Consider the following 24,419-nt stretch of genomic DNA (forward strand, 5'->3'; position numbering starts at 1 on the left):
CCAGCTTATTCTAAAATAAATGTCTTTTGCATTTTCATTAAGATTTGTTGATGAACTAGTTGATATTCCACTTGAAGTTAGGATACGTAGGAATATTAAACTTCTCTGTCTTCTCTTTCATTCCATCTACTTCTGTTTTGTGGTATAGCAACTCCCCAACTCTGCCTTCTCCAAAGAATCTGAACAGATTCTTTGGGGAAGGTAGAGATCTGTTCAAAAAAAATCTGAATAGATTCCTCCTTTCTTCATACCTTTTTGCCCACACATGACACTAATATGCTACAGGTCTTGCAACTTTTCATGTGGGTCAGATATAAAAAAAAAAAGTTTTTAAAATAAAATCTATGGTCACCCCATATTTTAGTAATTTGTATTACAGAATGTCTGATAGGATTTTTCATGTGAAAATTCTATCAGATATATAATCATCTTTCATTGCAGCAAACTCATGGTGACCATGACTTTTCAACAGTGGATAGTTTGTTATACTGAATTTTCTTTAGGCATTACGGTATATAAAGAAAATTTACTATTATGACAGGCTTTGGTTGGAACTTTCAATTAGTTTGTTATAGTGAGTAAGTTTTATAATTGTTTGCACATTAGCAAGTGTCCACTGTACTCTGTATCATAAAATTCACAAAATGTTGACATAAAAAAACTGAATAAAATAATAATATAATATATAATATATTCGGTTGTCGCACGGGTTACCAAGGACCACACTGGATGTTAGGCTTCCTGGACAGCCAGTGACAAGTGGGCTGCAGGAACAAGATCCACAGAACTCGAAAGTAATTACTAGGAAAAAGTGGAGCATGGCTGAAAATCGACAAGTCATGCAGTACTTCTACAGTTCAAACCCCTCAGGGAATTTCAGAAACCAACTTTGGTTTGAAAAACACCAAAATTCAGAAATTTCATTCGAAAGGCTGATGCAGCAACGCAGCTTCATTATCAAACGCAAGATATTTAGTGAACTTGAGCTGGAAGCACTGAACCCTCAAGCTGTAAAAGGAGACTGTACTGACCCTGAAGTAACCAAGAATATGAATGGAGCAGAACCAGATTCCAACGTGCAGAATGCTGAAAATCTTGAAAATATACAAATAGCTGAAAGGAAGCTATCAGATAAGGAACAGGAACTCACAAAAAAAATTATCAAGCAAATGAACAGCAAGCAGGAATGAGTTAGGCTTCCAGTACTGAGACAAATACCTCAACAAAAACTGAAGGAACTCCTACAAAAGGCCAATAAAGCTGCAAGGGCTATTCCTACTGGAACTATCGGGCAAACGAATCAACTTATATACTCAATAGCCTACGTTGTAACATCTGAATTAGGATATAAGATTAGTGAACCCAAAAGCATTAAGGCTCACTGAACCAAAATGGAAGCATCGACTGGAGAATTAAATTCTTAAACTTAGAGCAGACATGAGCAATTTGAAAAACCTTAAGGAAAAGAAGTTGAAAAACACGAAAATCTGAAATAGCCTCATAAAGAGATATAATACTGGAACACTACCTATTGATGAAGTATTAGAGGAAGTGAAGCAAAAAATAGTTGCAGTTGCAGCTAAAATAAGAAGATACAGTGCACACATTGAACAGTACAAGCAAAATTCAATGTTTCACACAAATCAGCACCAGTTTTACAAGAAAACTGATTGCGGCAGGAATGATAATCTTAAAGAAAATATAAATATAAATACCAGAGACAAAGAAAATACACTTAAATTTTGGAAAAACCTATGGGACAACCCTGAGAGGCACAAGGCAAAGTGGATTGAACAAATTACGAACGAATCTCAAGAACGAAAAATGGACCAATTGAAAATAACAACACTGAAATGGTTCAAAAGCAAGCTAAAAAGATAAAAAAGTGGTCAACACCCAGGAAGGATAAATTACATGGCTACTGGTTGAAATATCTAACAGGCTAACACGAAAGACTTGCTAACCAATTTTATGATGTTTTAGAAGGAAAAAGCAAAGAAGAGTGGCTCACAGCAGGGAAAACGTTTTTGATCATAAAGGATAAAGAAAAAGGTCCAAGCCCAGAAAACTTCCAATAACCTGCCTGCCAACAACTTTTAAGCTACTCGCAGGCATACTAGGTGATAAAATATACAGCTATCTTAAAGCAAATTCTCTTTTCCCAATTGAACAAAAAGGTAACAGCAAAAATTCAAGAGGCACAAAAGACCAATTGCTGATTGATAAAATGATTCTGAAAAATTGCAAACATAGAAAAACAAACCTTCATATAGCTTGGATAGATTATAAAAAAGCATTTGATTCGGTGCCGCATAGTTGGATTTTAAAATGCACAGAACTATTCAGTAGCGAAAATGTACAAAAAGTTTTGCAATCCAGCATGAAAAACTGGAAAACAACGTTGGTTCTGAATAGAGAAGAAATTGGAGAGGTAAACATAAAAAGAGGTATCTTTCAAGGAGACTCATTATCTCCTCTATTGTTTATCTTGTCATTGATCCCCTTAACTAGAATTTTAAATAAAACTGCTCGTGGTTATCAAACTGCACAAAAAAGTACAAAGATATCTCGCCTTTTATACATGGACGATCTGAAGTTGTATGCAAAATCAGAGAATGAACTCGGATCATTGCTTAATACTGTGCACATATTCAGTCAAGATATATCAATGGATTTTGGCTTAGACAAATGTGCAATTGCTGGAATAACAAGAGGAAAATTTGAAGATCTGAACGAAATCGAGCTGCTCAATATCAAAATAATCAAAGCAATGAAATTCGAAGATAGCTACAAATATTTGGGAATTTTAGAAGCATCAGAAATTCTGCACAATAAGATCAAAGAAAGAACTAGAGAAGAATACATAAGACGACTAAGAAAACTCCTTAAGTCAATGCTTAATGCTGGAAATTTGATAAAAGCAATTAATACCTGGGCCATACCTGTTCTGAGATATTCAGCAGGCATTGTTGAATGGACACAGCTAGAGGTGGAAGATTTAGACCGAAAAACTCGAAAATTAATGACAATGCACCATGCCCTCAATCCTCACAGTGACATTGATAGGCTCTATCTATCTATCACGCAAAAAAGGAGGTAGAGGATTATTACAAGCAAAGCAAGTTATTGAAGAAGAAAAATGAAATTTGAATTATTATCTGCAGCAAACAACGGAAAAATTTCTAATCGAGTTGCACATGGAAAGAGGGTTTATTTAAACCCATGGAGACAAAATTGGAATACAAAACCAACTAAGTAAAAGTGAGAACTGAAAGATGGAAAAATAAGGCATTGCATGGAAAATGCCTTCACAGCATAGAGGACATTGCTGACAGCAACTTGACCTGGCAGTGGTTGAGAAATGGAGCACTAAAGAAAGAAACAGAATCGGTAATTTTTGCAGCGCAAGAACAGGCCATTAAAACCAACGTTATGAAGGCAAAAATGCAAAAAATTCAAAAAGACAGTAAATGTAGATTGTGCAAAGAAAGGAAGAAACGGTAGACCACATTATAAGTGGATGCAGCAAAATCACACAAATTGAGTACCGTAAAAGGCATGATAACGTAGCTAAGATAATTCACTGGTGTTTATGTAAAAAGTTTGGGTTTAAAGTATCTAAAGACTATTGGAAGCATAAAATTTACCAGAAAGTGGATGAGAATGAAAAAGCCAAAATACTCTGGGATTTCAAAATCCAGACTGACAAAAGCTTGGAATGTAATATACCCAATATAACAGTGGCTGAAAAGAGTGAAAACAAGGATGTTAAGTTTATCGGAATATCAGTACCAGGAGATAGTCGGATTGACGACAAAGAAAATGAAAAAATTACAAAATATCGCTATTTGCAAGTCAAAGTTGAACGAATCTGGCAAAAGAAAACGAAAGTTGTTCCCATAATAATAGGTGCTTTAGGTGCCATCCCTAAAACACTGAAAAAACATCTAGAAGCACTCGAGTTAGATGGATTAAAAATTGGGCAGCTGCAAAAGGCCGCTTTGTTCGGCACAGCTTTCATTTTCAGAAAGTATTTCCATAACTCATAGGCCCTTGGGTAGGGCTCGAATCAGTGGAATATAACCAGCCTTTTACTTAAGACTGAGGAAGCAAATCAAGCTTTGATGAATATTATAATAAATATATAAAATATATAATATAATATATAATGAAATAAAATAATAATAAGTAAAACAACCTGAACTGTACAAGTCCAGAAGAAAATCTTAGTACAGGAGGACTTTAGCAGGGTTTATTGTAGGTTTTTTTTTTTTTTTTTTTTTTTTTACCACTAGAGGTCAGGCCAAGTAAAAGATCAATTAACAGCATCGATTCAATTTACCTTTGTAGAGTGCAAGAGCATGTAGCTTGTTTTCATAAACACATGTATCTTTCTGATGATGACCTCAGTGCAGGGGTCGAAACGTCAATCGTTATTTTATTAATAATAAGTAAAATAATCATTTCGTGTGTTTTGTGTCCCTAAATTCATGAATATGAATGCTGATCACCATGTAACCTTAAAAGAAATGAATAAAATAATTTTTATGGTAAATAAAAGCCAAAAAAAAAAACTTAAAATGAAAAATATATCACTTTGAAGGATTTATTGAGATCTTTTTTTTTTTTTTTTTTTCTAATTACTAGAGAAAGAAATGGAAAGGGACACCAGTAATTTTTGTCATTACACTCATCACAGGAAATCTGTTTTACAACAATGTTATGTTGAATTCTTTGGGAATTATTTTGGGAAACATTAGTGCATACAAGCCGATTCTGGTAATGCACATCTATCATTCTTCATGTACAAAAATTTACTTCTTACATCTTCCTTGCTTACAATACCTTTTATTCAGCTTTCAAGAATAATCCCTTGTTCTTCATTCACTTACTTGAATAATATTTGTTATTTCAGTCTACATTTCACTACTAAAAACTATTTCACTTTTCTTTTCAACATGATGCTCAATTTTATCCTGTTCAAAACTAAATGGTGATCCTATTTCAAATCCTTTTGTGTCATAAACCACTGTGAAGACATTGTAATCAACAATAACATAGCAAGACTATTTCTATTTCTTGTGTCAATAATATATGCACGTAAACACAAGAAAGATATTTAATTAACCAAATATTTCGGTCTGGAAATAGCAGACCATCTTCAGTGGCACTACAAGAACAGTTTTAAAAAAATACAAGGTGGAATACTAACAATAAATTTTTAAATAACATTTAAAAATAGAACAAGCCGCGTGATGTTATATCACTAAGTATTAAAGGGAATATTTTTAAGCAGAGACATGATTGAAATAAAGATTATTAATTAATAATATTAAATAACATAAAATTAATATGAATTAATGAGTTATCCATTAGACTTTCCCAGATTATTGATATAGATATACAGTCATTCTGATTCAGGTTAGGACGATGGAGTAAGGCCTCTACACTTTCTTTGAATAAACATTCAAATTTATAACGAGATCTATGTAAGAGGCGAGTTTTTGACTAAAGGATGTTGTGATTAGTTTCAATCCCGTGCTGAGCCAATCCAGATTTTTCAGATTTGTTGTGATGAATGGAGGATTGATGTTCTTGAATTCTTTTTTCAAGAGAACGTCCGGTTTGTCCAAAATAGGAGAGATCTAGTTGCAGGGAATTTGATAAACTCCAGGAAGAGATATAGTTGAGTGTTTGTCTTTAGGAGAAGGGAAAATGGGAAGATAATTTGTTAATAGGTTAATACGTAGCTGTTAACTCATATTTCTTCAGAATTCGTGTGATAGGTTCTGAAATCGTGGAGATGTAAGGAATTGGAACTCGATGTATTGAATCTTCGTTGTTTTGTGGTGGATTATAAGAATCGAGAAGATGTTGAGTACTCTTTTCAGAAAAGCCATTGAGTTTCATATGTTGTTGGATAGTAGAAAGTTCTTTCTGTAGAAAATTAGAAGTAGAACAATTAGTTTTGACTCTTCTGATAAGACATTTTACGATTCCTGTTTTTTGACAAGGATGATGGGCTGATTCTTTAAGAATATAACGACCTGTGAACGTTGGTTTCCTGTAAACTGTAGTTATAAGAGTATTTGAAGTACAACTACAAAGCACGTGATATAACATCACGCAGCTTGTTCTATTTTTAAATGATCTATTGTTAGTATTCCACCTTGTATTTTTTTAAAACTGTTCTTGTAGTACCACTGAAGATGGTCTGCTATTTCCAGACCGAAATATTTGGGTAATTAAATATCTTTCTTGTGTTTACATGCATATATTATTCAGTCTTTATGTCACAAGTATCCTTAAAACATCAACATTTCTTGTGTATTTTCTTTATCTAAATTTGTCCACATCTTTATCTTGTGACATGTTAATAATGACCTGAATAAAAAATGTCCACATGTTAGTAATGGTCCATGTGTTGAATAGATATCTAACAGTACTTGCTGTTTTCTCCAAATTTTCTCAAAACATTTCTATATGTCTGGTAATAATTTATTACTCTACTCTTTAGATCTCCAACAAGAACCAACATTTCTTTTTTCTTTGTGTCAACTGCTTTGTCTAATGTCTAGAAAAGTTCTTCTACTTATTCCTTAGTAGAATTTTCTGTGGGACCAAGCAAGGCCATATTTAATGTTAGCACTACAATAAAACTTCCACCTTGTTTTGCTTGTATCTGGGGAGGAGAGTGCTTTTAATTATATAGGGTCATTTTCATTCCAGTTGTCTGGTATTACACTAATTACTGTCATTGTTACTAAATATAATACACAGACACTGATTGTTCAGCCTCTGTAGTTCATTTAGTTTCAGTGATGCCCTTTGGTTCGAAAGACCTGGGTTAAAATCCTGTTTAGAACAGTTTTCATCTGAAGGTGAGTTAGCTGGTTTTGTATGGAGATGGTAGGGTTCCCCTCCTAGAAACTTGGGTCTTTCATATCATAAACAGACAAACCAGCTGGAAGAACACAAGCAATGAATAACACACTCTGCAGATAGGATTAACTGCCCTATCAGAGCATTTAATTAGGTTAAAACCAAGTTTCTTGGCCATGACAGGTCATTGTGCCTAGCACAGAAGGTAAAATTGGATGGGATGGGGATCCTGATTGTCTTTGTACTATATTTAGTGATACGTAAAACTTCCATTTTGTTTTGCTTACATCTGTATATTTTGTATTTTATGTGTGTGCAGGGAAGGCAAGGTATATTATTAGTTCAACAGACATGCTTCCTTCCATAGTCATTTACTAAGCTACCATTGTAATAAGTGCTGTTTATTATTGGTTAATTAGTTATATTTAGCCAGCCTGGTTGGCTGAGTAATTACCACATGTCCACTCTCCAACCAGCAGGCTGCAGGTTCAAATCCTACTGTGGGCATGGATGTTTGTGATTGTCTTCATCGCCCAGAGTAATATCTCTGTCCTGCTTATTAGAGGCCAAAAGTGGCTTGAAAAAGTTTCTTGAAAAAATAAATAAAAAAAATACAAATATATAATTTACAAAAAACAAACAAACAAACAAATGCTTAGCCCAACCACAATACAAATATACCATAAAGTTACAATAACTTTCGTGGGTAGGAACCACATAAAAAAAAAAAAAAAAAAAAAATTTCCCTCTCCTCGTAAGCTTTTTTATGCATATTTAGAGATTTGTATTCTACCATGTAAAAAACTGTTTCCTGTCAAGCCACTGATAGTTTGTTATTTTCAAACTAAAATATCTGCCAATATATTAAATATACTTTTCTTGTGCTAATGTGTTGATAATTCTTAAGGATCCTATTTAACACCATTTTTTTTTTTAATATCAAAATCAAAACTATATGCTTAAACATTGAACACTTTCTAAAGGCAAACTCTTTGATCTAAAAATCGAGACATGGGGAAAGAATTCATTATAATTAATTAATAACAAAATCACTTATCTTAATCTAAATCTTTTATTTGTAGAATTTTCAGCTATGTTTCATAGCCATTTTTGATATGATTATAGGAAAACAATCGCAAAAAAAAAAAGAACATCAATTCACCTGAAGGTATGTAATATGATATGCACTATCAGCTGCAGGAAAATATCTCCAACTGTATTACTAGATATCCAGAAATAATTACAGTAAAATAAATTGGGAGAAAATATTTTTAAATATAAACAATTAATTAATTACAATTTACAGAACACATGAATGGTGAGTATTAGTCAGTTTAAATTCCCTAAATTGAGAAAGTTTAAGGCAATCATTTTTTGTTAAGGTTTGGAATATGTCTTTCATATCTTTCTTTGCACAGTCTTTCCAGAAGAAAATAACTTTTATTTTAGGAGTAGAATATAACAAATAAGTTAACAATCTAATTAAGTGCTATGCATTTATCACATTTATAAATTCTATTCTGAAGATGCTGGTTTAAATTCCAACAAAATTAAAGTTCAATGAATTGTTTATTTTCCCTCTAGTGTTGTTTATACTGTGAATCAGTTAGGAATAATGACCAACACATAAGCCTGACTATACATATCAAGTTGCTGATTTACTCTATCTCTTTCATCCAACCCACACATACACAGTGGCAGATCATTCTCTAGTAAAAAGAGTGGGTAGTTTATGTGAGAGATGAATTTTGTTGTCCAGTGTGAGACTACTGCCCCCACTTATTGGAGTCCTGTAGTGGCTTATAAAAAGTTCTGTTTGGTCTCTAGAACAAGTTTGCCAGATTATGTTAACAATGCATAAAAAAGGGGTGCTTAAGGATCAAAGCTGTATAACTGAGAGGAGAACCGACCAGGGCTTCTGACTTAATGTCCGATCCTCACCTACTCGTGATGCAGCCTGTTGGGTATCTACTTGGATACTGAACGAACGAGGATGGGCTGGCAATTTGGGATTTAGCCGACCAAATTGTATGCTTGTTGGTTAAACCAAAATAAAAAATTATGGTACAACATGACAAAATTTCATGCCGGCTGGGGCTTCACAAAGTTAAACAAGGCCCCCGTTGTTTTCGCCAGGGAACCCCGGCTACTGGAACAGATCTGAAAACACACCCAACTCAACATCACTAGAGTTAAAGATCGGTACTATCAACATAAGAAGCCTGAATGGCAAAGAAATAGAGCTAGCTGAGAAATTAGATAAGTACCAGATCGACATAATAGGGGTGACTGAAATAAAAAAGACCAAAACTGGTGACATCTTTCTGAGCAATAAATACAAAATGTTATATTCAGGCAATGACAATCAAGGAAAAGAAAGAGTAGCCATAGTATTCAACACAAAATACGAGGCTAATCTTGAATGGCAGTCAGTCTCAAGTAGAGTAATGTGGGCAAATATGAGAATGGGGAAGAACTGGACAATGAGACTTATTTGTGCCTATGGTCCCACAGAAAGTTCTACTAAGGTAGAAGTGGAGGAATTTTTTCAGGCTTTAGAAAAAGCAACTGACACAATGAAAAAGGAAAAGTTGGTCCTTGTTGGGGATCTAAATAGCAGAGTAGGAAATGATTGTCAGACATACAAAAATATTTTGGGAAAATTGAAGCAGGCGATATAGCTGTATTATAATAATATTTTGGGAAAATTTGGAGTAAAGAGCAAACCTAATAATAATGACAAATATCTGTTGGATTTCTGCTCAGGACATGGACTGCTTATTACTAACACCATGTTCCAACATAAAAATGTGCACAAATTCACATGGAGAGAAGAGGCAAGGAATAAGATAAGTCTCATTGACTATGTTATTGTTGATAGTGATATTTTCTCCCTGGTGCAGGACACCAGAGTGTACAGAGGATTTGAAATTGGAAGTGATCACTATTTAGTCTTCAGCAGGATAAAATTGAATTTCATATTGAAAAGAATAACATGTAAGAAAGTTTTAAAGCAAATAAAAGTTGAGCAGCTCTCAGATGTGAACCGTAGACTAAAATACACAAAGATTATTGAAGAAAAAATGAAAGAGTTTGAGAACAGGAATCAAACCTTGGAGATTCAGTGGCAAGCCTTGAAGAAAGCCCTGATTGATTCAGCTAGAGAGGCATGTGGTGAAGTTGTCTGCAAGGATAGAAAAATTAGAACTCCATGGTGGACACAGGAAGATAAAGAGGCAGTGAAGTCAAAGAAGAAAGCATATCAAAGGTTCCTGGCAAATAAGTCAGCTTGTGCTCTTAGAGAATACAGAGACAAATGCAAGAATGATAAACACTGTGTAAAACTAGCTGAACAAAAGTCATGGGAGGACTTTGGCAAGAATATAGAAAATAAATATCAAGAAGGTGGCAAAATATTCTGGAGGTTGTTGAAGAAGCTTAGGAATGGAGGAAAGAGTGCTGTAAAAGTAGTTAGAGATGATAAAGGTGACCTGAAAACGGGAGAAAAAGATATCCTTGAAGTATGGAGTAATTACTTTGAAAAGCTGCTAAATGAAACAAGCAGTGATGACAGCACAGTGGTAAAAAACACTGACCAGTCATGCAATTAAGAATACATATCCATACTTGAAGTAGAAAAAGCCATCAGAGGCTTGAAATGTGGAAAGGCAGCAGGAGTCGATGATATTCGACAGGAAATGTGAAGTATGGTGGTATAAGAATCTTACAGTGGCTGCACTGCATAGTTCAGAAAGCCTGGACAGAGGGACGAATTCCCGATGATTGGAGTAGAGCTCTCATAGTACCCATATATAAAAAAAAGTAAATAAAACTGCCTGCGAGAATTACAGAGGTATTTCCCTACTGAGTGTTCCTGGCAAGATCGGTTGATTGAGAAACGGTTCAGAAGAATTGTGTAAGAACAAGCTGGTGAAGAACAAGCTGGAAAGGTGACATGAAAACGGGAGAAAAAGATATCCTTGAAGTATGGAGTAATTACTTTGAAAAGCTGCTAAATGAAACAAGCAGTGATGGCAGCACAGTGGTAAAAAACACTGACCAGGCATGCAGTTAGGAATACATATCCATACTTGAAGTAGAAAAAGCCATCAGAGGCTTGAAATGTGGAAAGGAAGCAGGAGTCCATGATATTCGACAGGAAATGTGAAGTATGGTGGTATAAGAGTCTTGCAGTGGCTGCACTGCATAGTTCAGAAAGCCTGGACAGAGGGACGAATTCCCGATGATTGGAGTAGAGCTCTCATAGTACCCATATATAAAAAAAAAAGGAAATAAAACTGATTGTGAGAATTACAGAGGTATTTCCCTACTGGGTGTTGCTGGGAAGATCGGTTGATTGAGAAACGGTTCAGAAGAATTGTGTAAGAAAAGCTTGGTGAAGAACAAGCTGGATTCAGACCAAATAGAGGCTGTCAGGATCAGATCTTCACTTTACGAGAAAAGTCGAGAAAGCATGGGAATATAACAAAGATCTGTTTTTAAGTTTTGTCAATTTGGAAAAGGCATATGACAAGGTGCCAAGAGAGAAACTATTCAATACGCTACAGTTATATGGTGTCAGTGGGGCATTATATCAAGCAATACTTAGTCTTTATTTGAGTTGCAAGTCAGCAGTTAGAATTGAAGGAAGTACAGGAAGATGGTTTAATGTTAAATCTGGTGTGAGACAAGGATGTACATTATCCCCTCTGTTATTCGTTATCTATATGAGTCACATTATGAAGGAAAGTGGTAATAAACATGATATCAAAATTGGAGATGTTAATGTCAGCTCTTTGCTTTATGCGGATGATGTTATACTTCTAAATAAATCCGCTACAAGTCTGCAAGTTTTTCTGACTAAATTGAATAACTGTTGTAATAGATATAGCATGAAGGTCAGCAATAAAAAGACAATGAAAATAGGCAGAATCATTGAAAATATCAACTGTGTTGTGAATGGAGAATCTGTGGAACAAGTAAAACATTTCAGCTACTTAGGCACGATTTTTAGTGAAGATAGTACATTAAATATAGAAATAGACAGCAGAATCAGCAAAGCTGGTATGGTGGGAAGTCAACTGAATATATTCATATGGAATAAGAGAGAAATTAGTTGGAACTCTAAATTAGCTGTATAGGAGACAGTGTTCAAGCCAGTTTTAACTTATGGATCTGAGAGCTGGGTCAGAAGTAAAACACTTGACCAAAGACTAGAGACCGCAGATATGAGAGTCCTGAGAAAGATTAGAGGCGTGAACAGATAGCATCAATGGCAATATCATATTAAAAATGAGGATATTAGGAAAGAACTTGACATTGTCAGCATCCAGGAATGCGTTAGCAGAGCTAATCTCAGGTGGTATGGTCACTTAAACAGAATGGGCGAAAAAAGATTAGCAAAACAAGTGTTCTCTGCCAGGTTGGCAGCAAAACGACCCAGAGGAAGACCAAGATATAGGTGGATTGATACGGTACAAAGTGCCTTAGACGATAGAAATATAAGATCTGATAATGTTGGAGTCTTGACAAGTAACAGACTGATTTAGAGGAAAATTGTAGATAGGAAGTTAGTAATGATGTAATTTTTTTCATGTAGTACTATCATATCCTGTACACCCCTTGAGGGTACATGGCAGTAATTTGATGATGATGCATAAAAAAGTATATTTAGAAAATTTCAAACAATAAAAAATCCTTCATCTGCCCATGTTACTAAAGTACAATACAGTCCCATCTTTTCATGGATGGGAGTCACATAAAAATATTCATACCTGTTTTTCCTTATTATTTATGAGCACCACATAAACCACTGAGATCCTTATTGAATCCAAATGTGCCATACATAAAAGTTACTAAAAATATAGAGCCAAAAGGCTTCAATTTGGCATAAGTAAGATACTAAAATAAATGCCAAGAGAAAAAAATGAGCAGTTATATGGTGTAAATGGGACATTATATCAAGCAATACATATATTTGAGTTTTAAGTCATCAGTTAGAATTGAAAGGTACAGGAAGATGGTTTGATGTTTAATCGAGTGTGCAACAGTGGTGCACATTATCTCCATTGTTATTTACCTATATGGATCACATTATGAAGGAAAGTGATATTAAACCTGATACTTTATGCAGATGTTACTGTTGTAATAAGTGTTCACCAGGCTGCTTCCACACCCACACCCTGCCATCTGACTGGAAACTGTTTTTCAGAGTACTGTTTTTTTACTGGTCAATTATCCAGTTCACATGCTCTTTGCACCAGGCCAGATGAGGCACCTTGTTCATTGTTGTGGTGTTCGACTTGTGTGCCTCTGCTCTTCCATGGACACCCAGTAAATGGAGTTCTTTTCATACAGTATTAGTGCTCACGATGGTGTTATTAGAGTCCTGGAAGAACTCATTATGAATGGTCTATGCAGATTGTAGCTGTTTTTTGCGTACCACCCATTTTAACACCTTCCTGTCCCTGCTAGTCATTTTCAGCGGCTATCTCAGGTGTTTGTTTTCCTGCACTAGTGATGCCAGAATATCTCAATTTGTTGATTACATCGCCAACCATTGGTTTCAGATGCTCCAGTCAAGTGACAATGGCACGTATGGACATACCACCAATGTGACAGCCCACAATGACACCTCTCTTAAAGTTACTGAGTTCACACCATGTTGCCATACCACCTGTATTCAACTGCTATGATGAAATACTGCTTCCTACTATCTGTAAACTGGTTTTTATGCTATTAACAAACCTGGAATGTTCCATAACTTCAAATAACAGGGGTGTCCGGACAATTATTGGTAGATAGTATGCACACACACACATACGTATGTAAATACATACCGTATTTTTTGCCTTATAAGACAAGCTTTTTTGTACATAAAATTTATCCGAAAATTAGGATGCATCTTATAAACCAGTGCATCTTATCATGCATCTTATACACCAATGTGTTTTTTATGTATGTGCAGTTACCGTGAGTCATCACCTGTCGGTAATGCGTGATCAGTTAGAATAGTTGCACGGTCGTTAACGATCACACATTTAAATTTGTAATCAATACATTATTATGTTTACATTTTTTTATAACTCATGGATTCTACAAAGCATAGACATAGCTGTATGATTGTGTTTAAGCATAGTATGATTGAAAAGATTTTATCATAATTTTGGGTTTCACTTCATTCCATGAACTCATTACCTGTTCGCACACCTATTATTTCAAGATAGCAATGACTCAGTTTTTGATGAAGAATCAAGTTCAGAAAATTTTGAGAGTGAAGATGAATAAAGATTTGAAAAGAAGATGAAGGAAATTTATAAAAATTATTTTGTTCATATATATATATTTATTTATTATTATTATTATTATTATTATTATTATATGTTAGATTTTTAATGATTTAAAAATTGGCAATGAATTTTTAAGGATTATTTTTTTATCTAATAAACAGATATTATATGTATTAAAATTTAAAATAAAAAAATTATTATTTACATGAAAAATTTTGATGCATAATTTGTATACTGCGAAGAATATTATATTTTACCAAAAATGCAACTTGAAAAACGTTATGCATCCAATATAACGGTGTGTCTTATAATGCAAAAATACATATAGGGCTTGACAAGTTATACAAAATCTTGCTCACCTCGAAAAAAATGTACTTGTCCAAGATCTCAATTTTTTTTCTTTTTAATGGTATGTCTCAGTAAGTCAATAGGAGTTCCATAAAGTGATTAGTGGTGTGTCATTGTTTGGAGAACATTTCCTTTGTTTGAGACCCAAGAAGTAAGTAAGTAAATGATAAGAATATGAATAACAGTACATTCAGCATTGATTTTTTGGAAAATAGAATTTATTACATTAATTTGTATTACTAGAATGGCCCTTTATGTTACATATATCTTTTTTTTTTTTCTTAAAATTAAATAAAATATTTTTTGAGGAAATTGTTTTTTATTAAATAAAAATATTCTGTTTTGTCTGGTATGCAGCTGCTTGCTAGCTGGCAAAGTCTACTTGCCATGGGCAAGCATATTTGTTGAGCTCTGTAGATATAATATAAAACACTTTTTTTTTCAGCACTTTTACCATCTATATATATATGTATATGTAGTTTTTTTTTACTCCAGCACTTTTACCATCTATGATAGAAGAAGGATGTGGACATATTGTGACAATAAGCAGTGTACAAGGAAAGTTTGCCATACCTTTTAGGTCTGCATGTGAGTATTTTTTCATTGCACTTGCTATCTATGACTGAAGTTTTTTTCATTCATAATTTAAAAGTAATGAACTTAAAATAATAATATGGAACTGTAATAGTTTTGTTGCTTTAAATATTTTATCTGTTCTGTAAGCATGCTGATTTCAGAAGACTATCCATTTTTTGCTATTATGTATGGATTTTTATTTTTTCATATGTGTTATTACTGTTTATTCATAATATGGAGTAGGGCTGATGTCTAAAAGCAGTTTTTTTTTTTTTTTTTTTTTAAACTATGGTAAGTTAGCCCATTTACTTTGTTGGCTGGGGAACTAGAGAATTGACTACAGATTACTGTCATTTTGTCATGCTGAACTTTTTTTTTTTTTTTTGCCAACTACATGATAATTCATAGCCAATCCAGATATTTCAGATGGGCTGAAGGGAAGCTTGGCATACAGAATAAGTATATTCCATCTGCTCGCTTCATTTCATTCTTCTGAAACAGCATTCCTCATACAGTACTATAGATTCGGCAATCTCTATGTGGAATTAAAAAAATGGAAAACTAAATCCTGTGAGCATCAGCCACATTTTATTACAGTAATTAGTTATAGTTATTTGCAGAAAGTGGCGGGGGGGGTTATATATCAAGTTATATATTAAATTTAAGAGTTGTAACACAATATAACTTTTTAAAATTTTGCTTTTTCTCTATAGATTCTGCATCAAAACATGCTATTCAAGCTTTCTTTGATACTCTAAGAGCAGAGCTTGCAGAGTCAAATATTCATGTATGTGTAGTCAGCCCAGGATATATTCACACAAACTTGTCACTAAATGCACTTACTGGAACTGGTGACCAGTATGGTGGTAAGTATTGTAGTAGCTACGCTTATTAGTTATTACAGTTAATCTACCAAGAAATAATTTAATTATCATGAAAGAAAGGGTAAAAAGGAAAATGTGGAATTTAGATAAATTAATAACAGTAATATCATCATCAAATTCCTGCCATATACCCTCAAGGGGTGTACAGGATGTGATAGCACTACATGAAAAATTTACATCATTACTAACTTCCTATCTACAATTTTCCTCCAAATCAGTCTGTTACTTATCAAGACTCCAACATTATCAGATCTTATATTTCTTCCATCTAAGGCACTTTGTACTGTATCAATCTGTTAAGTGGCCATACTACCTGAGATTAGCTCTGCTAACGCATTCCTGGATGCTGACAACGTCAAATTCTTTCCTAATATCCTTGTTCTTAATATGATATTGCCATTGATACCATCTGTTCACGCCTCTAATCTTTCTCATGACTCTCATATCTGCAGTCTCTAGTCTTTGATCAAGTGTTTTACTTCTGACCCAGCTCTCAGATCCATAAGTTAAAACTGGTCTGAACACTGTCTTGTATACAGCTAATTTAGTGACTAATTTCTCTCTTATTCCATATGAATTTATTCAAATGACTTCCTACCATACCAGCTTTGTTGATTCTGTTTCTATTTCCAGATTTAATTTACCATCTTCACTAAAAATCGTGCCCGGAGTAGCTGAAATGTTTTACTTGTTCCACAGGTTCTCGGTTCACAATACAGTTGATATTTTCAATGATTCTGCCTATTTTCATTGTCTTTGTCTTTTTATTGCTGACCTTCATACCTTATCTATTACAACAGTTGTTCAATTTAGTCAGAGAATCTTGCAGACTTTTGGCAGATTTATTTAGCAGTATAACATCGTCTGCATAAAGCAAAGCACTGACATTAACATCTCCAATTTTGATATCATGTTTAATACCACTTTCCTTCATAATGTGATCCATATAGATAACGAATAACAGAGGGGATAATGTACATACTTGTCTCACACCAGATTTAACATTAAACCATCTTTTACTGTACTTCCTTCAATTCTAACTGCTGACTTCAACTCAAATAAAGACTAAGTATTGTTTGATATAATGCCCCATTGACACCATATAACTGTAGCGTACTGAATAGCTTCTCTTTTGGCACCTTGTAGTATTATAATAATGATTTGGGATTTGTATAATTAATAGCTAATTGCGTGAAAAATAGTATCTTGAGCAAAAAATAATGCCTGAGTTCTTTAGATGCTGAGGAAGCTATTGATATGATATGCTTATGCCAGGAGAGCTGGAGGTAAATGTTAGTCCAAGCAGAGAGATATGATCCTGTCTGGCGATTGTGTGTTTCTGAGGATAAAGATTGCCAGCCGATATTCCTTTTACAAGAGAAAAGGCAAGACTGCATTTTAGTGGCATTGATAGTGACTCATCCCATCCTTCCATGAAGATCTTTGTTTAAAGGCACTTTGTTTAAGGCTGTTGAAGATGATCTTGAAGTGTATGGTTTGTCAAATGAGTGGAATAAATGGAGTTTACTATCATCATCAAAGCTGTGAATATGATTATTGTGAGGGCAGGGTAGGGTAGGTCATTTATATATAGGAGAAAGATAGTAGGTGTAATAGGACAGAGTCTTGAGGCACTCCTGCATTAGTGGGAAAGCTCAAAGAGAAGGAATCATCCACCATGAAATGCATTGAACGACCAGAGAAAAGCTGGCTATCCAATTACAGAAGGTGGGGGATACCAAAGGATGGCAATTTATTTGGCAGACATTGACGCCTGACACTCAAATGCTCTGGAAATGACAAAAGCAACAACATATACTTCTCTGAACCAGTGGTGGGTGATTAGGCTGAGGTCAGCCATGAATTGTAGTTGATAGAATCATACTGGTGGGCCCCTGCATAGTGAAGAAGTTGATTGTTGGTAACCTTCTCCATTATCTTGAAGAGGATAGTTTGACAGTAGACTTTTATCTTCCTTTTTTGCAATAGACTGGATTTGCTTGCTTTACATGTTGAGATAAGTGCCAGCTAACTATAGAAGATTGTAGAGATGGTAGGGGACAGGTATTACATCTGGAGTACATTGTTTTTGATTACAGTTGGAGAGATGCGATCATGACCAGAAAGCTTTTTTAGTGTCTAAGTTATTCAGCATTCTGAAGTCTTTTTGCCAAAAAAAAAAAAAAAACTATAAGAGATATACAGTACTAAGATTCTAGTTTGGTAGGAGGTAATTTGCTTTGGCATCTTTGGAGGAGTTGGAGGAAAAGTGAGGTCAGCTTTGTCTCTAGGTGATGTAATAGTGATGCCACCTGAATGAGAAGTGGATGCTTTGGTACAGAAATTGTGTCCAATGACCTTAGCAAGGGACCAGGAGGCATGGCTTCCATTTGGACAGGAGGTGAGTTTTTGCTGTTATTCTTTATGAAGTCAGATTCAGATTTGTCAATGGTTGTTTCACATTTATTGCATGTTTTAGAATATGCTTAACGTGAAGTTAGAGCTCTTGATGTAAGCCACCTATGATAAGCTGAATTTTTTCCTTCAACTACTTTGGTACACTTTCTGTTGAACCAGAGATTGGAAAGTGGATGATCATATTGAGTAGAATGGAGAATTAAAACCTTCATGCTGGTGAGGATAATTTCTCTGACTTGCTTTGAGCAGGTGTTTGGGTCAAAAGAGTGAAAATAAGTCAGACCATGGAAAGAAAGAGTACAGATTTTGGAGGACATCCCACTTGGTACCTTTGTAGTGCCAAAGAACACAAGGTCAGGAGTTGTTGGAGGAAAATTATGCTCTGAAAAAGGAGATGCACAAGATTGTGATCTGAGAGGAGAGGTGACCTCTACAGGAGAACTGGTTAAAAAAGAGATCAGGATTATTGTGAGAGCAAAGAGGGTTATAGTCAGTTGGAGTTGATGACATAAGGCCATCTTCCTTCACTATTTGGATAGTAGTTCAGATTTTCAATCTATAGAGAAGATGAAAGGTCAGTGGTTTTTGGAGTTTAGAGACTAGTAGATACAGCAGATGAATGTTACTAAATGAGACAAGGAAGAGCCAAGCCAGAGGTAAAAAGCAGAAGATTCTAAATTATCCATTCTCTGGTAAGCAATGTCAGATCTCACAAAGGCACAGTTGCTATCAGTGCACAAGTTTCTTTCACTACCCTTATGGCAAAAAGAATCATGGAATGTGTAGTTTGGACATTGAATGTGAATGATTGTTCATTTACATGAACATGAACTATCATTCAACTATCATACAGTGTTTATATGCCTCAGATCTTTCTTTTAAGGTTACATGGTATTCATGGTATCAGCATTCATAGTGAAGAATTTATGGAGACAACACATGTTAGAATAATTACTTCTCATTAAGAAAGTAACATTTGACGTTTCGATCTCTGTATTGAGGTCATCATCAGGAAAACATGCATATGTGCAAATACAAGCCACATGACAATACACTAAACAAAAGTGAGATAAATCTAAATGTTTGTTAATCATTTACCCTAGCCTGACCTCTGGTGGAAGAAAAAAATTATATATAAAGAATAATAAAAAAAATACAAAAAAAATAATAATAAATAAATAAAATAAAAATATAGAATTACATTAAACAATTTCTAAAGCCCTCTTGTATTAAGATTTTCTTCTGTTTGGGATTGTTCTGAATGCTATACGGATTGAAGATGGGTCCTCCAAATTCTTGGAATAATTAATCCATCATTGTTCAGATTTGGATGGGATTTCAGTATTTCACAGGTTTCTTTGAATTTTCTTTCAAACCAAGTTTTGGTGCAGTGTAGGGACTTGGTGCCTTTCCAATCAATTCTGTGACATGTTTGGAGTGCATGATCTGACAGGCCTGTTTTACCATAGTGGAGGTATTTAATGTGCCGTTTGTGTTCATCTTTTCTGATTGGGATGGTGCATCCTGTTTCCTGACTATGTAAGGTAGGTTACAGGTATATTAAATTTTGTAAATCCCTGGGTGGGCAACATATGGAAGAGGATCTTTGGAAGAGCCAAGTAAATTTCTTAATTTTGCAGGGCGTTTGAAGGTTGTCTTAATATTGTGTTTAAGTAGTATTCTATCTATTTTTTTTTCCAAAATGCCCCTAATTTATGATTTATGGCTATGAGCCATACCATACATTAGGGGCATTTGTGAGAATTCAGCACTTCATCAATGTTTGTAGCTTGCACTTTCTGAATTTGTTTCAGTTATATTATTTTCCATTGCAATGATATGTAAGCATCTTTATTCTTTCACAATGTGAATACTGTTGAAGAGGACCAAAAACATTTTACACACTTCAACATTTTTTATATCATGTCCTAACTCACAAATAATTTCAACTTTTTTTGCAAACCAAGAGACTCTTTTAGTAGACATTTCTGATGGAAAGGTTTGTTTTTAACTGATTTTACATTTGTGGCAGTTTTGGGTAAAGTGAGGGAAGAGGACTGGAGGTTAGTCACTGGAGAGGTAGGTATAGTGGGTTCCCAAGGTCAAGATTAGGTTATAAACTAGCCTGTAATCTGATGCAAGTGGTCATAAAAGCTTATTTTATGACCCTTTCATTTTTGTCTATTCCAAGAACTAACCAAGGAATTAAACATGTTTGCATAGTTACCCAAATTTGTACTGTATGTCTGTGTGTAATTTTTTAAAATATAATGTTGTATTAATGTTATATTTTATGTTAGTGCAACTTATTATATTTTGCTTGTAATAAAAATCAGAATTTATACATTTGTATTATTAAATAAAGATATTCTGTGATCCTTTAAGTGATACTTGTGCCATAGAAAAGAACAAGACTATGAAAACGAGCACAAGAAAATTTATGAATAAAGTAAAACACAATTTTACTATATTTGCATGGTTTTATCCTATGATCTATTGACCCTGGTATCTGTTTGAAAATTTTCATCCAACTTAAGTATATTTAGTGAAATTTGCCATACATGGAGAAACCTTTCCCATGCAAAAGAGTTAAGAGACTTCAATCAAGCTCTTTATCTCCATTCATTAGCATTCTGTAATTATTTATTTATACACATTTATTTACTTATGAATAAATGGATAACACATCTGCAGATACCATTTATAGAGATAGAGAAACAAATGATCATAGAATATAGCAACCTCGAAACACAGCATCTTGTTCAGAGTGTGATAAGGTTTAATTGACAGTTGTTGCTATCTGTGATTCTTAACAGATGCTTGTAAATGTTAATTAACATATGTTTCCATTTGTTTTTACAGTTATGGATGCCACTACAGCTAGTGGGATATCACCAGCATCTGCTGCAGAAGCTATTTTATATGGGGTGACTACAAAACAAAATGAAATTATACTTTCTAACATAATGCCTAAGCTAGCAGCAATTATGAGAGTTATCTGTCCCAGTTTATATTTTCACATTATGAAGAATAGAGCATATAGATTACGTAGGGAAGGCTTAAAAGAGAAAAACAAATAAATCATTGTCGAGGGAATTTGAGTATGATCATACCATGAAACTGCATCATTCAGATTGCATTGTGTTTTTACTTCCATTAAATGCTTTTCTAATTTCAAATGTGAAACAAACAAAAACTTTTGTACAGGAAAATAAATATCTTATTTTATATATGGTAACATGGTTTATTTTTTAATATATTGTGCATTTCAATGATTTCTGAATTTCATATTTGCTAATGTTTTTCAATATTTCTGCTTCAGACAAACATCAATGTAGGACATTGGCATTTGCCTGAAGAACAGTAATAATGACAATATCTTGCATATTGTTATTAACATTACTTACCAATATGACATTGCAAGTTGATAAGTTTAGGAGTCAGGCTTAATATTTAATTTCACATATCTGTGATTGTTATAATTTAACACTTGATATTCTTCCAATACATTTTATAGGGTGTTAGTTCCAATGATTTAAAGTAAACATAAAATGTGATTGATTAAATGATAGTTTTAATTTATGTAAATATAAAAAAGATCAATTTTTTAAATCTGATTTTTTGCAAATTTCTGAATTTGTTGATCTGGATCAGATTAAAGAGCCATTTTCATGTCTTGAGTTTTTTGGGGAATGTCATAGACTGTGCCCATGGATTTGTGGGGGACTTCACCTGCCCATTTCAAGCAACTTTATTCCTGGCTCTGTATTGTTCTGTGGCATTATTACCCATGGAGAAAGTTAACCTTCTAGTGTTTGACTTTTGTTCCAATTTTGCATTCATGGTGTAGGTAAATATGCCCTTCTCTTTCAGTGTATCCTAAGAAATATTCTAACAGTTCATGGGACAAGCTTGCAATCCGTTTTTTATTGCCAAGTTTCTGCTCACTTGCAGAAACATTACACGTACTATAAGTTGCTTTGCCAGATTAAATTGATAATATACTGGAGAATTGTGCCAGCCTGGTTAATGTACCCACCCTCCAACCAACAGGTTGTGGATTCAAATCTTTCCATGAGCATGGATCTTTAGGTAGGAATGAATTTCATCGTCCAGTGTGAGACTACTGTTTATCTTACCAGAGGCCTGAAGTAGCTTGAAAAAGATGTATGTTTGGACTCTAGAGTAAGGTTTCTTGAACTAAGTAAAAATAAATAAAAAGTGATAAAAAAAAAATCCTTATCTCTCCAGAAAAACAGTTGCCTGCTCTGTGCTTCCATAATCATGCATCAGTTGATGTTATTTATTCAGTCATTTCATTATTGACAGTAGATATGTATTCAAAACTGCACCTGCAGCTACTATAGCACTACAATATGGCAGGTAGTGTTAATGTTACAGTACAGAATACTATATATATATATATCTCCTGTTTATATATATATACAAGGTGATCAAGATTAAAGTTTCCCTATTTAAGGTCTTGTGGAGCATCACTCAGTGATCCAAATGCTGTGAAACTTTGCAAGGATACATTATGTAATGCAGAAACGGTATCTGAGAGAGAAAAAAATAGCTCCAAAATTCACCACCAGAGGTTCTGTATGACACACCGAATGTAGATGTAGTAATTTTTCTGTGTGTTTGTATGTAAGAAGGAGACTGTTCAATGTGCTGCCCTTCCTGGTATGCCTTGAACACACTGTACAAAGGATGCAGTTTGTGGCATACCAGGAAGGGCAGCAGAACACAGCTAGTTGGGACTGATGTTGTGCACATACTGTGTTATGCTATCTTTCAATGCTGGCAAGTAATCAGAATGATCCCAACAAATTTTGTCTTTGAGATATTCCCAGAGCTAGAATTCACAGGTCAGATCAAGTGAACAAGTTGCAGTGAGAAACACACAGTTGATCACTCTTGCTTTCAGAATATTTATGAAATATTCACAAAGAACCTCCTGATGTGTGGGATAGCCCCATCCCATGCATCAGGGATTGACTGATGTGTGGAATAGCCCCATCCTATATGAAAATGGCTGAATCCATGCACAGGCACTGCTGTAGCTGTGGCACGACAAAATTGTTTATCATATTGCGATACCTCTCAGCAGTAACTGAGCAGATCACAGGACCAGACTGGCAAATGTCCTCAAAGAAGAATGGTCCAATGATAAACGAAGCTATAAAGCACCAGCACTGGATGAATGCAAAAGAATTTGTTGGATTGCATGCAGGTTTTGCATAGCCCATACTCAGCAATGGTAGGTATTCACAGCTTCATTCAGGTGAAAGTGAGCCTCATTTCTCCATAAAATCATCCACGAACAAGCAACATCTAATTCCAGTCGAGCAAGGAATGTTAAAATGAATGTCAGCCACTTTCAAAGTCCTGCAAGTGCAACTCCTCTGTCAGGGTTATCTTGAATGGGTAGAAATGCAGAATCTTTCAGTCAGTTATGTAAGGCACATCCATGTGTCTTGATACTGCACATGCACTGCAGGAACCAATGCTGTTATTCATGGCCTGCTGCACAATGACAGTAGCAACTTCATTCACTTGTTGTGAACTGATTGGTTTGCAACCTCTGTCAGGTCTAACTCCCAACAATCCCATTTCTTCAAAACAACTAATCATTCATCACAAAGCACATGGTTGACATTTGTTCAAGCAATGAAAGTTGAAGAATGCAGCAACAGCATTGCAATTGTTTAGGTAGTACAACTTCACAAGCAGAGCAAGTTGGGGTTAGTGCCATGACTGTGGGTGGTATATATAAATAAAATGGACATACTATATTATAGAGGCCAAGGTAAGGAAAGAATCAGTGGAGTTGGATTTGTGATTAACAAAAAATTAAAGAACAACATAATAGAATTCAAAATTTGACAGTATATTTGATCAAAGAGCAAGTATTGTTGTCCAAATCTCTCAAGAACATCCAAGCCTATGCACCGACAATAAGTCATACTGATGAAGAAATTGAAGACTTCTATCATAATGTATCCCAATTTTACAATGA

General features: G+C 34.5%; 1 protein-coding gene across 2 annotated transcripts in view; it reads left to right on the top strand.

The window, feature by feature from the left end:
* The window catches only part of LOC150105137 (dehydrogenase/reductase SDR family protein 7-like), a 69,614-nt gene extending 47,979 nt beyond the window's left edge, over positions 1–21,635 (top strand). For both annotated transcript variants that reach the window (XM_090396171.1, XM_090396172.1), the window contains exons 5-7: positions 15,015–15,107; positions 15,809–15,961; positions 21,260–21,635. In XM_090396171.1, coding sequence (XP_090252297.1) covers positions 15,015–15,107; positions 15,809–15,961; positions 21,260–21,477 — 464 coding nt within the window. In that variant the 3' untranslated portion in view covers positions 21,478–21,635. The remainder of the gene's footprint in view (positions 1–15,014; positions 15,108–15,808; positions 15,962–21,259) is intronic.
* Positions 21,636–24,419: the final 2,784 nt, after the last annotated feature.

Source organism: Typopeltis vanoorti, chromosome 7, assembly GCF_054136105.1.
Source record: "Typopeltis vanoorti isolate ZY-2024b chromosome 7, IOZ_Tvanoo_1.0, whole genome shotgun sequence".
Classification (NCBI taxonomy): Eukaryota; Metazoa; Arthropoda; class Arachnida; order Uropygi; family Thelyphonidae; genus Typopeltis; species Typopeltis vanoorti.